This window comes from Vitis riparia, chromosome 10 (genome assembly GCF_004353265.1).
Source record: "Vitis riparia cultivar Riparia Gloire de Montpellier isolate 1030 chromosome 10, EGFV_Vit.rip_1.0, whole genome shotgun sequence".
Classification (NCBI taxonomy): domain Eukaryota; kingdom Viridiplantae; phylum Streptophyta; class Magnoliopsida; order Vitales; family Vitaceae; genus Vitis; species Vitis riparia.
The window spans coordinates 15,632,364-15,647,010 of record NC_048440.1 but is presented as its reverse complement, the minus strand read 5'-3'; the positions used below and the strand labels follow the sequence as shown (position 1 = coordinate 15,647,010).

Below are 14,647 nucleotides of genomic sequence, written 5' to 3'. Positions count from 1 at the left end.
CATCCATCCTAGTCCCAGAAAGGAAATTGAATGGGATGTTGAAATAAAATGGAGGAAACAAATCCCATCACAATACAAAATGATGGGTACATAAATCTGGCCATGGGCCCAATGTGATGGGTCACCCACCATTCACATGAAAAATCCTTTTCTTAATACATTCACCATTGACGATTCATTCTTCATTTGATGGAATGATGGCTAAGATTCGTGTCTCTTCAATTAGAAGTGGACTCGTATGACTAAAAATCAAATTGATTTTGAAAGCAACCATAATTTTCAGCTCATATGAGACATCCCTTTCAACCTGCTCCATGACTCCAAACTTTGAGTATTAAAAATTTACTTTAGGTGTTGTTGGTATATGTTTTTTGTTTTTTAAAAACAAAAGATAATGGTAACTTCTGTATAAAATAATACCAACAATAGTAATGTTTATATGAAATGCAAGAAGGTTTTGGCTCTTATCTTAAAATTACAAATAATTTTAAAAAATTAAGATATTAAAAAAAATTTCTTACTCTAAATTTTAAAAATAACTTTTAAAGACATAAATTAATGCTTATTTTTAATATAAGATTACTATTTTTTATTTTTCAAAATAAAAGATATGGAATGTAATATGCGCTTGGATACACTTTTTATTTTTTTATATAAAAATAGAACATCTCCTACAAAAAAATATAAATTTATTTTATGTTTTGAAAAATTAATTCAAAAATTTTTAAATGATTTTTTTTTCAATATAATTTTTTGTTATTATTTATTTATTTATTTATTTTTAAATAGAAGTATATTCAATCAAACACCTATCCACACTGTTTATTTTGTTGTAGATGGAAAAACTTCAAAAGGGCTGCTTCAAAATGGAAGCATTCATGAATTTCAAATTTTCAACACATGGGACCCCGTGAGATGCATATGTTTGAGTCAGTTTGACTGATCCCAAGAAAAGTTTATGAAAAAATTATAGTCATAGGTATGGTAGTCACACGATGAATCATTCCCCTTGGGCCCTGCCATAGTTGGACCCTGATAAACATGGTTCCTCACTGGATGCAGTGAATAAATAAGCTGCAGATTGCAGGGCACCATGTGCCTTACAGTTGTCTTTTTCATTATCCTTATAACCCTCTTCCAGCTGATGTTCAGAAAAAGTATGGGTAAAGTAGAATCCATGAATTTCCTCCTTCAACTTCAAACAGCCAATGGTGAAGAGTCAAAGCCAGAGTCAGGAGCTTAAGCTTGAATGATTATTGAAGGATGCAGATGCTTAATCTAAACATCCTCAGGTTCTTCTTCAACAAGTGCCTTCTTCTTGTTCTTCTTCTTCTCTCTGTCGCTGTGTTGAGTTGCTTTAGACCAGCAACAGGTGCTCAGCTGCCTGCCTATGAATGTAAGCAAGAAGCTTCTGCATGCCTCTATACATATTCCATCGATACTGTGTCTTTGTGGAACCAATATGTATGGATGTATGTATTTTAATTCTTATTAGGGCATGCACTTGTCCATTGGAGCTTTTGTACGGTTACAAGTAGGAGAGCTTTTGGCGTAGAAATGTTTTTTTGGTATATATCTGCTTTTACGATTGTCATGAAGGAAAAGGTGGGATCTTTGTGTGATTAGACCATACTTAGTTTTTTCATGAATTTGGGTTGCTATGAAGGTGCCATGAGGAAAATGAAAGTTCAGCCCCCTGCTCAGTCACACATACACAACTGAATTGGACTCCAAGAAAATTGTTGCTTGGATTTGGATGAATGTGATTCAGATCAATTCTTTTAGCAGAATTGAGTATAAATTAGGGTACCCCGTTAAGTCGTCTTTGTCAAGAGGCCCTTGAATTTGAAATTTTAGGGAGAGGCGTTGGATGAATTTACTTGAAGCTTCAATGGTTAATAAGTGTAAAATTTGATATTGTCTCCGGTAAAAGAACTAGGGCTCTTGATATTTTGGCTTTTTGTTCCTGGGATATTGCATAAATTTCAAAATAAGTTCCATATGTGGAAAAAATTTCCCCTAAATATATTCCATCCTTAGCATTTTTTTTTTTTTAGCCTTTGTCATTTTCTTTCAAAATTAAAAATAAAGAATAAACTGCCAGTGGATAAAAATTTTAAAAATGGAGCTCAGCGAAGCTTCAGTTTTGGTACCACAGACCTTGGCCACCATCTCAGCTATCTTCATTCAGATGTTGGACTCTCTAGTATACACGAACACTTGGGTTGGGTTGGCTTTCCAGAAAGGGGAAAGGAAAGATGATGAGGTAACTAGGGTTTTAGGATGAAGAAAGTTAGGGAAGAGAAGGACGGTGGGAGGGGAAGAGGGCATTTTAGTAATTTCCATCTTACCATTAAAGTTCCAACGACACCACCAAAATCTCCCATTCAATTTCTGCCCAGCTCAACTCAATGTTGAGTAACATATTTCTTACATGAAAAATGCTACTTTCCCTGATAGGGATTAAGATTAAGAGTATTTGTGCATTATGTCTTCTTGGAAAACTTAGTTGGGACAAGTATAACTGGACCTTTAAGATTCAGGTTATAAATTTCTTGCGATGTTGGACCAACTATATCTATGTATCTATCCATCTATCCATCTATATATATATATATATAAATATATACATGCGGTTTAATTAAATTTACCCATGTACCTTAAAGACCCCTATGTTGTTTGATGTTCGTAGTGGATGCTCTAAGTGAAATTGCTTCACAATTGGGCAAAAAGGATTGGAATTTCAGTTTCAACCCTTGTGATGAACTCCAACTGGTCAACACCAAAAATACGAGATATATATGCGGTTTAATTAAATTTACCCATTTACCTTAAAGATCACTATGTTGTTTGATGTTTGCAGTGGATGCTCTAAGTGAAATTGCTTCACAATTGGGAAAAAAGGATTGGAATTTCAGTCTCAACCCTTGTGATGGGAACTCCAACTGGTCAACACCAATAATAACAGAGATGCCATTATATGTCAATAATGTCAGCTGCAATTGCTCCTATCCTAATGGTGAATGCCACGTGGTTAACATGTATGTTTCCTTCTCTTACTATCATTACAAGTTATTGTATATCTCTATTTCATGGACTTACATATGAAGTTTCAGCAGTCAATGACTCAACATTATTCCATTTCAGTATGATAGCGTTGACAAGTCATGCACGATATCTATGGTCAATTCTCTATATTTCTTTCACTGTTTGCATGATGTAAGCCTTGCTTTATGTCCAAAGTTCAAACTCTTAACATCTAATGCGACCTTCTGGTTCCACAGAGACACAGCTTACTAGTATGTATATCACATTTGAGTTTCCGCAAAGCACAAAATGGAAATAGGAAGCAACTCATATGACACAACAATATCAAGGAACCTACAAAAACTATTAACTGGTTCCTATCTAATATTAGGTTGCACTTTAACATGTTTCCGCTATAAAAATATTATAGTGACCTGCCTTGACTTGGATTAACAAATAAGGCATGACCCACTATGATAGACAACACCATCTCAAAACATCTCTTGCAAATTGCTAAATTATGCAATGACTTGTAAGAAACATAAGACTAGTTTGATGGGCATTTTCCAATCCTCCAGTACTAGGTGTCACTCCCCTTGATCCTCAAATTTGCAATATTGATTGATGGAGCTGGCTGAGGTTGGTTTTAGAGTGCAAGAGTTATTCTTTCATCAAGGAAACAAGCTTTATCTCCCTTTTCACTTCAATCTAGTGTCAAATGGCCTTAAATTGTTCACAAAGATGAGAGCTGAATGTGGGTGTGAGAGATAGATTAAGTTTGCATATGATACAATCATTCTTCATTAAGGTCATGGAAAAAAAAGTGAAGTATTATCTTGGCCTTATTCCCTGGATTGTTGAAATGATCTAGCTGAAGAATCAACTTTGACAAAAGTACAGTTGCTTGCATCAATTGAATTGTGTTCTTGAGAAACTTTTTGGGTTGTATCAGTAAAAAATTGCCTTTTAGAGGTATCCATTCCCCTTAGATGGCGACCCTAATTCTGTGGAGTTCTTGAACCAATTGTTGAGAAAGTTAATATTGCATGTAAATTAAGTACTTTGGAAGATAGAGTAACTCTTGTCCATCTAACCTGGTCACCATCCTTTATCTATTTTGTTTTATGTTTGAAATTATTGTCAATATTGTGGAGAGATAAGAGAAAATCACTCCATTAGTGTTAGGAGTGTAATCTAGACTTACTCTAAGCAATCAGGTGGGAGAAAATGTGCTGTACTAAGATGCTTGCAGCTTAGAAGTAGAGAAGTCACCACACTTTGCACTTATTATCTCAATAGCATAATCAGAAAATATTGTCATTGTTGTGAAATGTATTCTACATATAGGGACTATCATAAATGGCCATTAAAATTCATTAATTATCTTATTCCACTATTTCTTTATGATATAGGATATGCATCTGGATGGGGCAGCGCTGCTAAATTGTGGAGGATATTTAGTGATGGCACTACATTAAGATAAAATGACTCTTAGTTGTTTTTACTTCTTTTAAACAGAGTGCCTGCATGACCTAATTGAGTGCCAACTCCCCCTCCCACCCAATAGAAAGGACCTTCAGTAGTTAAGGAACATCATCAGTGTATCGCTACCTTTCTGATTTCATCATTAGCATCTATGTAGCATTGCCTTTGGGATTTGAACATTTAAAATGGGTCCTATGCATACCCCACAGACAATGATACCACAAGGACACGGTAGAAAAGTACTATACTGCCAAGTTACTGTACCTTTTTCCCTCCTATCCAACTGTGTATATATATTCATTGATGCACTGAAAAAGGATGTATGTTCTTTATTTTTGAGATGAAATTGTGGGACTGGTAGCAAAAAAGCTGTGTCCTTTGGGAAAATGCAAGAGTAGCCTCAATTTGCTGTCTATTGGAGGAGAAGCAACTTCCAACACAAGAACAGAAGCAAGAGTTGCTGGACACAATTGAAGTTAATCCTTCATTCTTGATTTTGGTGACAAAGGAGACTTAATTGTTCAATCATCTTAGATATTGGGTTTTATTTGATGGTGCTTGAATGATTTAGGTCTTTGGAGGTATATCCACCTTCCAAAGGCAGCTCACATTCTTCTCTTGGTTTCTCTCTTCACTAGTCCATATAGATTTCATAATCTTCTATTGATTGCTCTATTCACTTGTCCACAGAGATTTGTCCATAAATTTGCTGGTTTTTTAACAGAGAGAGTGTCCACTTTAGGGAGCTCTCATGTGGATTTTTTCTTCATCTTTTCCTTTGTTTAGTTACTCATAACCCTTTTTATGATTAAAGCATACCTCTTTCCCCCAGTTAGTAACCTGTATTTTTTCAATAAGGGTTCCTTAAATAATATTAAACTTACACATATTGGAAGTTGAAGGTTGTCATAACAAGACATTTTACGCTGCATATTGTTAGAACACAATCATTGGCTGTATTATGTTTTGCTTTTATTTATCTGATAAAAAAGGTTTTGACTTAATCTATGCTGAATGATTGTTTTTTATTAGAAGTGCACTTAGCCATTTGCATGTGCAAGTCATAGATACACGCATGCATCTAACAGGTAATGCGTAATGAGAGTTTGGTTCATGAGGTGCTAAATAACAATCATTTTCTGCTTTACATGCACGTTCTGTATGGTACCAATATAAATATATAGCACTACGGAGGTCAAGGTATTCTGAAATTGTCACTCCATCTCTGCATATAAATTCTTGTTACTTGGGTACGAGTTTTGTGACTCTGATTACTTCATTACTCTGTTTTATGAGCTTTTGGAATACCAATTTTTCTCTCTGTTTGTTTTGTTTATTTGCATGGAGATGACCCTATTATGTGTTTACATATAATGCGGTTCAATCATGAATGATTTGGTTATTTACAGTCTTTCTTCTCTCTTTATTCATGTTGCAGATTAGAAATATTACATTTGGGACTTTAACCAAACCTAAATTTGAATCTAATGGGCCCCTGTTTCCTTGTCAAACAGATCTCTCAAAGGGCAGGATCTTTCTGGTGTCCTTCCACCATCCCTGGTGAAACTACCTTACCTTGAGATGATGTAGGATGGGCTCCTAGAGTACAGTTTAATCTTCAAATCAAAAATTCAAATTCCAAGCTTTTATTGATAAGACATCCTGTTCTCTTGTTTACAGTGATCTGACTAGGAACTACCTTAGTGGTGACATACCTCCTCAATGGGCTTCTACAAAGTTAGAAATTCTGTAAGTTACTTTTGCACTCCATGCTCAAAGTTGGACTGTGTTCTTCACAGAATTGATAGACAGACTTTACTGCAGATCCATTTCTATGAACCGATTCTCAGGACCAATCCCAAAATTCTTTGGGAACATTACCACTCTTAAGTACTTGTATGTTCTGACCTCTCTCTCTCTCTCTCTCACTCTCTCACATACACACATGCACTCCTTTGTAGAAGTGCTGAAGTATCTTTTTTCCTGCCCCCTGTTTTAACCTTAATGAAAACTAAATTTTCAGGGGTTTTGAGGGCAATCTTTTTTCTGGAACTGTACCCCCCGAGCTTGGGAAACTTGTCAACTTGGAGCATCTGTTGGTTCTTTCATTAAACTTTCATTACCCATAATTTAGATATATTAATTTCTAGATTTTATGAGTTGCAACTTTTAATTTGCTCCTTCCTTTGGTGATTGTAGCATTCTTAATTCTAACAATCTCACTGGAGAGTTGCCTCCAACCCTCGCTAACCTGACTAATTTAAAAGAACTGTAAGACCTGTAGCCCTTTGTGACATTGTACTTGTTAAGCTTCAGGTGTGTGTTGAGAAAAAAAATTATATTTATTTTTTTCATACTTATCTTCATTTTGTGCCAAATGCAGTAGGATTAGCAGCAACAATTTCACAGGAAAAATACCTAGTTTCATTCAAAATTGGAAGCAACTTCAGTACTTGTATGTTCCTTCTTGATTTGGTATTTTAAAATCTCTCCATGTTAAGAGTTTTCAGGTGCATTACTTTTGTCTTGGATTTTGTGATTAACAGGGAAATCCAAGCCAGTGGTTTTGAAGGCCCCATACCTTCTAGTATTTCTGTCTTGACTGATTTAATTGAACTGTGAGTTAGGCCCTCTTAGTTCATGCCTTTTTGCCTGATTTAAAAAATAATGGTTTTTTTTCATATTAAGATATATCTGTATATCTTTCATTGAAAAGAGTGGCATTTGGTTATTTTTCTTGATGGGATTCAATGCAGAAGGATCAGTGACTTGACTGGAGAGGGCTCCAAATTTCCACCAATAAGAAACATGAAAAGCTTGGATAAGTTGTGAGTTTATTTCACAATTTTAGAAATAAATTAATTCACACTCTCTTGCAGTAGTACTTATGTGGATCTTGTTTGTGTTTCAGGATGTTGAGGAGCTGTAATATCTCTGGACCCATCCCAACATATCTAGCAGATATGACAGAATTGAGATTTCTGTAACTACCACCACAATCTTTCTTTTGCCTCTTTGATTGTCTTTCAATGAGAAGGCTGGTAAAAAGCTGGATCTAAGTAGTTGAATAAATGAACTATGTTACTATTATGAATCTTCTATTGTAGGAATATATGTTGTGCATGTGTTGAAGTGAGATGATTAGAATCTAAATTTCTATTGTTTTTCAGAACGAGAAACTTACTAGGAACATAGATTCTATTACCTGAAATTCTGGTCACACTGAAAAATACTTTCTCAATGTAGTTCATTATGCCAAAGCTTTGAAGTACTATTAAATACGATTATATAATTCTAGTGCAGATTTAATTTTCAGAAAATTTTGGGTCTGATTAGGTATAGTATAAGTTGAGATAATCGGTTTTGCTTGGTCTTTTGATTAGTCATTGTAATTATTCATATGCTCTATATTCTACAAAATTTAGCCTAATATCTTCATCCACGTTGGACACTCCTATGCTAACTCTTTTTTCTATGTGGGCCCAATAACCAGCCAAGGATTTTGGCACCAGTGAGTTGGCTTGTTCAAGCTGCATAGGCAAGAGCATTTTAGCTTGGTCAACCTTATGAAAAGTTTACCGTAAACTTGACGAAACGTGAGAACTAAGCTAGCAATTAATTGATGACCCTCTGAATGATCTATTTATACAGTTCGAGTCTTGACTTTTAACGTTGGGTAAATCGTGCCATTTTGTTGCATATGAGAAAAAATAATCTTTTTGCTTTCAAAAACCTAAGGGTGCAGAGTATGTAATATAAACAGGCAACTTTTGCTATACTAGAAGGGCCTCATGTACCAAACTATATCTTTCGCTTTTAAATATGGAAGATACATTTGTTCTTTCCTTCTTTATTTTTGAATGATGGCCTATCTGTAAAGGACTTTTATTAGATTAAAGTAGGTCTTTAGATAATAGCATGACACCAGGGATCCTCATTTTATTATTAAGAACAGGATTGATCAATCACCTGAGCATTGTGGTTGCACTCCTTGTCAGTAGTTCTGTCAGTAATTACACCTTTCTCTCATTTATACTACTATATTCTTCATTCCTTGGTTTCTTGTCATCATATATTTATATTGCACTAAATTCAATTAAACTGTCATTTGGCTAAACCTTTAATTTTTGTGCTTTATTATGATGTCTGTACTGTTATTTTCTTGCAGAGACCTCAGCTTCAACAAGTTGGAAGGACAAATTCCAAATCTTGACAGTCTAACAAATGTTGAAGCCATGTAAGCAGTGAAACTCAGGAGGACATGTTGGGTCTTTGATTCACAGGAAGTCTATCCTGTCAATTATCCATTCACTACAAAAATATATAGATCAATTAGTTTAACCATGCATTAATTAATCCATTCTTGTCATTTTCCCTTGATTGTAAATATACCAAACTTTGAGTAGCAGATTCGTCACTCACCCTGGGAATGTAGGTCTCCTAAGATGATAAGCCTGGTGCATTAGAAAGCCAGGAGATGTGTAGAGTTGGCTTCCTGCACTTGTATGTGGATTGCATTCACCAAAAGTCAAACTACAAGATTTTCAACATTTTATTCTGCATGTCACTTTAAGATAGCAATAACTTAATAATTTTTAACCACAATGAGACTGTTGCATGCTGATTAGGTGTCTGACAGGCAACTTGCTTAATGGAAATATTCCAAACGGGATCAAGAGCAGAGAAAGTCGCTCGTATGTTTTCTATCCTACCTTTTAAATTAACTTTGCATGAGATTATGATCCATTCTTGTTTATTACTTCACCTTTTATATACCCAAACCACGAATTATATCTATTTATACAAATTCATACACATATGCCTCCCTTGTTCCTACCATTTGCATCGTGCCATGTGTCATGGATGAAAGAATGCAAATATGCTTGCAGACCCAGTTTGTGGCCTTCCATGAGCCATTATAGGAGGGAGGGAGGGAGGTTATGGTCACCCACGAGGCATTATGGGAGGGAGGATCATGCAAATATACTTGCAGATCCAGTTCACAGTCACAGAACCAGTGTACGGGAGGGAGGATAATGCAAATGTGCTTGCAGACCCATTTTGTGTTCTTCCATTGAGGCATTATGGGAGGGAGGGAGGGAGGGAGGGAGGGAGAGAGATGTATATATTTTTTATCAGCATGACATGGACTAGGCAAATTAGTTCACTTTGTGACAAGGGAAGGGCAAAAAACTCAATATAAATAATTTACAAGAAGATCCACAAAATTCTCATTATAAAAGGTCGTTATGCATATTAGCTGTTTGTTCAAAATTAGATCAAATTCCTCTTGCAGCCTTATCTTTGAAGCTGCAATTACTACAGTATTAGTGATTCTTATGTATATATATATATATATATATATATATATATATATATATATATTCTTTTTTTTCCCCGAATGTCTGATATGTGATAGTTTCCATGGAATTGTATGGAGTTATGAAGACTTACATGTCTTTATGCAGCCAAATAGATCTTTCTTACAATAACTTCTCTGAGAAATCTGCACCACCTGCTTGTCGAGATAGCTTGTAAGAACTACTTTTCTTGAATTATACTTCCTTGGCGTCTGCACACATTTTTTCCTTCATCCGCTGATTACAATTTTTTATTTTTTATTTTCTTCCTTTATTTTTTTGGTTAGGAACTTGTTTAGAAGCTTTTCTGGGGGGAAAAACTTGTAAGCTTATTATCTTTTCTAATTTGACACTGAAGAGAAGCTATCGTACTTTATTTTTTATTTTCTTGTCCTGATGCCTATTTTTTTCCCCTACCTTTACTTGAACCTTGCTACATTAATTTAGAGAACTTGGTGGGTGCCTGAAAAGCTATCCTTGTTCAAAAGGTTAGTGTATAAGATGTGAGGTAAATGCCTCAATTTTTTTAATTCTGGATACTTAGGGCTTTTTTCTTTGATTTGCAACTATGCAATGATGATGGTAGATTAACCTTTCATGTGGTCAATAGCATAAAATCTAGTTATCTTTCCTTCTTTTACTTTGATTGCATCTGATCAGCATTAATAATTTTATGTTGTCTTGAGATCGATATTCATTGCATATAAATTGTGGGGGAGCGGAAACAACCATCGGAAACATTGTTTATCAAGGGGATGAATATGAAGGAGGTGCTGCAAAGTTTCATCCCATGAGTGATAATTGGGGGTTTAGTAGCACTGGACACTTCTGGGACCATAGCATCTCCATAAACGATTATATAGCACAAAATGTATCTGTACTCAGAATGAACAACTCTGGGTTATACACCAGAGCACGCCTTTCTCCTCTATCTCTCACTTATTATGGACGCTGCTTAGCGAATGGGAACTATACAGTGAAGCTTCACTTTGCAGAAATAATTTTTAGAAGCAATAGATCTTTCTATAGTCTGGGAAGACGGATTTTTGATGTTTATATACAGGTTGGCAATATTATTATTCTTTACTGTTATATTGTAGAAGATAATTTGATTAAAAGAGTTTGTTGCAGGACAAGCTGGAATTGAAGGATTTTGATATTGAACATGCTGCAAGAGGAGTCGATAAGACAATTGTAAAAGAATTTAAAGCAGTTGTTAGAAATAAAACTTTAGAAATCCATTTTTATTGGGCTGGGAAGGGGACAACAGCTTTGCCATCAAGAGGAACTTATGGTCCTCTCATATCAGCTATTTCTGTAGAATCCGGTGAGTTAGTGCTCCCTTCATTCCTTGTCCAGGTGAAGCACTAGTAGTCATTCTCTCTCATATTTGACTTGGAGAGGCTTTTTTTTTTTTTCTGGCCTGTTCTGCTCTGTTCTGAATGAACAAATATGGATCCATCTCTTAAATTATGATATTATAATTTTGGTAACCTACGAGCTTACTTTGCAATTTGACCAAAAACAAAATCCAATTTCTTGTTTTCTTTGTCCCTACCAATTAGACAAGTTCAATTGCCTTTTTTTTTTTTCCCCTTTTTTCCTACTAATTTGCTCCTTTCACATGTGCATTGTTCAAGGTAATATTGTTGTAAGAATATCAGTTCGGGGGAATTTTGTGCAAGTCATAATACACAATCTTACACTTACCTTGGTTGGATGTTCTTTTGTATAGACTTCAAGCCTCCTTCTCATGGCAACAAGAAGACACTCATTGGAGCTCTAGGTTTGCTGTTGATCCTCATTTTCACAGTTTTAGGCATTATTTGGTGGAAATGCTACTTCAAAGGCAAATCCCCAATCGAAGGTGATGTAAATTTTTTTTATATATGTGCAAAAAATAATAGCAAATACTTATATATTTCCAACTATTGCAGGAACCAGGAAGAATATGTACATTTTAAGTATAACTCTTATGTCAAGATTAGAAGATTTTGCAAATGTGTTACAAAAATTTTTTCAAACATGTTACAAAACTGGTGTAAATGAAGATGCTAGAGGAGAGGAGAGAAAGGATTAAGGGTCAAACCAATGTTTGACATTTCCTAAGCTCACAGGAACTTGAGATCCTCCATCAGTGGTTAATTTAAATCCTAGAGTAACCTTGATTTAATTTAAATTTAATAAAAAAACGTAATTTTTGCGAACTTCATCCTATTGCAAGTCTTAGTCTTTTCCAAACTAATCATGTGCCATTGAGTTAATCATAGACACCTTGTGATGTTGAGCTAGTTTTTCCTCCAACAAGAGATGGAAAAGAACTAGAAAAATGCACTAAGAGGTAGAAGACAATGAGTATTTGAAAATAGGACATTCTGAGAATTTTCTAGCATGTTTAGAAGTATAATTCCTTGTTCTTTATTTTTCCATGTTCCAATATTTATGCATGATTCTAGGTCCTCTAAAATGTCATGTATAGAAAATTTTCTATCATCTCACCCTTAAACACATTCAGGATGGTTAAGAACATTCTGCTCATATATATAAACAAGTCATGGAGGAATTAATGTGGCATGTGACATTATGCCCAATTAGATTGCAAGAAGGAAAAATGAAAAAAAAAAGAAAACTTTGGAACTCTAGAAGTGACTCAGTTGGAGTGTGGGAAAGTTGCTTGTTGTCTATATTTGTTCCTATAAGTTCTAATCAAGAAAATGAAAGGTTTCATTTCCTTTTATCTCATTCTTTCAAATGTACTCTTAACTAATTAGGAGGCATTCAAATACAAAGTAAAATGCAAATTTATTACTTTATTGAATGCTACTTAAGATCTTAACCTTTTTCTTGGACAGAGTTGAGAGGATTAGATCTGCAGACTGGCTTTTTTACTTTGCGACAAATTAAAGCTGCTACTAACAACTTTGATGCTGCAAACAAGCTTGGGGAAGGAGGTTTTGGATCTGTATACAAGGTATTTTACAGGTGCATCAACTCTATTATTAATTTTAAATTTTTGGTCCATGACATTTGAAGCTAGACTTTGGATTTAAAGCATGCTCGAAATTTTCCAATTCAGGGTACATTGTTAGATGGTACCATAATTGCAGTGAAGCAACTTTCTTCCAAATCGAAGCAAGGAAATCGTGAATTTGTGAATGAGATAGGAATGATATCTGGTTTACAACACCCGAATCTTGTGAGATTATATGGATGCTGTATTGAAGCAAATCAACTATTGTTGGTATATGAATACATGGAGAACAATAGCCTTGCCCGTGCTTTATTTGGTGAACTTTGCTTTAATACTTTTAAACTCGATGTATTTGCTATTTCACTAAATGTTGTTGGAAACCGAGAGCAACTGTTAACTATTAACAAGGTTGAACTTTATTGATTGGGCAGTTTCTGTTAATTATAGGTAGAGAGGAATTCCAATTGAAATTGGACTGGCCCACCAGACAGAGGATTTGTGTTGGCATAGCAAGAGGTTTGGCTTTCCTGCACGAGGAATCAGCATTGAAAATTGTTCATAGGGACATCAAAACAAACAATGTACTTCTCGATAGGGACCTTAACCCTAAGATATCTGACTTTGGTTTGGCCAAGCTTGATGAAGAAGAGAACACCCACATTAGCACCAGAGTTGCTGGAACTATGTGAGCTACTGGTTTTATATTTCATCTTTTTCTTCATTTCAAGTGTATGACAGTACATAGAATGATATAGGTGACTATAAATATTTTTCTTCTCATTTTGTTCTTTCTCCAAATGAATACGAGATTATAGTGATTAGTTACTGATCAAAATTCCTTAGAGATTGAGTTGCTGCCCTGATTTATACCATAACCTGTCAGCTGTTTACTAGTTTTAGCATGGAGGTGAATATGGATAAAATGGCATTAGTATTATTATTTGGTAGAAACTTGTTTATGTTATGCACTTCACTTACAATGAGACTTTACTTGTTTGGAGGCTGTTAGCCATGATTCATGCTCAGTGATAAAACAATTTTCATGCTTTATTACCTTGTTAATGACAGTAGCAGTCATCATTTGCGAAGCTTGTTTACCTCAATGGTCAACTTTAGAAGTTGCAAAACTAATGTTGGCATGTGGTAAAGAGTTTATTTGTGAATCTTGCTCTTTTATTTGTTCTCAGAGTTCCAACTCTTCAGGCATTTTCTGCACTTTGCATTATAAGTTGCTTGTTTTTTAAGAAACCTAAACTCATTTTATCAAGTCTAATGAAGTTATCTCCTAGAATGTATGCCTGATTGCCAGTATGATTGACCATGTGGTACTTAAAATATGAGTAATATTAGACTTTTTGGATATGAATATTACTATTTCACAAAAGTGGTGTTTGTACATGATAAAAGGATCTTTATTGTGCAGAGGATATATGGCACCAGAGTATGCGCTATGGGGTTATTTAACCTATAAAGCAAATGTTTACAGCTTTGGAGTCGTAGCATTGGAAATTGTTGCTGGGAAGAACAACATGAAATATAGACCAAACGAGGACTATTTTTCTCTTTTAGATTGGGTAAGAAAGATCCTTATCTCATTCTTTACGTTTGTTGAATCAAATGAACAGTATGGAAAACCAGATTATTTGGTTTGGGTCATGTCTATTTAAATTGTTAACATGTTCTAGTCATCCTACACTCAAACTGAAATATAAACTGAATATCGCGCAAGTGTTTGAAAGGCTTTCTATACAAGTGGTGCCATGTAGGTAGAACTTGCCAGTGTTAAAGTTCTTATGCATGAAAA

The 14,647-nt window shown here is 34.9% G+C and overlaps 1 protein-coding gene across 1 annotated transcript in view; it reads left to right on the top strand.

Annotated features, from left to right (window-relative positions):
* Nucleotides 1-1,010: 1,010 nt before the first annotated feature.
* LOC117923139 overlaps nt 1,011-14,647 on the top strand; it is a 31,502-nt gene continuing 17,865 nt past the window's right edge. The window contains exons 1-23 of the mRNA XM_034841380.1: nt 1,011-1,396; nt 2,864-3,041; nt 6,027-6,098; nt 6,193-6,261; nt 6,337-6,408; nt 6,536-6,607; nt 6,712-6,783; nt 6,896-6,967; nt 7,059-7,130; nt 7,269-7,340; nt 7,424-7,495; nt 8,681-8,749; nt 9,141-9,206; nt 9,981-10,046; nt 10,160-10,195; nt 10,320-10,360; nt 10,559-10,935; nt 11,004-11,199; nt 11,608-11,739; nt 12,725-12,843; nt 12,949-13,159; nt 13,291-13,528; nt 14,267-14,417. Coding sequence (XP_034697271.1) covers nt 1,264-1,396; nt 2,864-3,041; nt 6,027-6,098; nt 6,193-6,261; nt 6,337-6,408; nt 6,536-6,607; nt 6,712-6,783; nt 6,896-6,967; nt 7,059-7,130; nt 7,269-7,340; nt 7,424-7,495; nt 8,681-8,749; nt 9,141-9,206; nt 9,981-10,046; nt 10,160-10,195; nt 10,320-10,360; nt 10,559-10,935; nt 11,004-11,199; nt 11,608-11,739; nt 12,725-12,843; nt 12,949-13,159; nt 13,291-13,528; nt 14,267-14,417 — 2,658 coding nt within the window. The 5' untranslated portion in view covers nt 1,011-1,263. The remainder of the gene's footprint in view (nt 1,397-2,863; nt 3,042-6,026; nt 6,099-6,192; nt 6,262-6,336; nt 6,409-6,535; nt 6,608-6,711; nt 6,784-6,895; nt 6,968-7,058; nt 7,131-7,268; nt 7,341-7,423; nt 7,496-8,680; nt 8,750-9,140; nt 9,207-9,980; nt 10,047-10,159; nt 10,196-10,319; nt 10,361-10,558; nt 10,936-11,003; nt 11,200-11,607; nt 11,740-12,724; nt 12,844-12,948; nt 13,160-13,290; nt 13,529-14,266; nt 14,418-14,647) is intronic.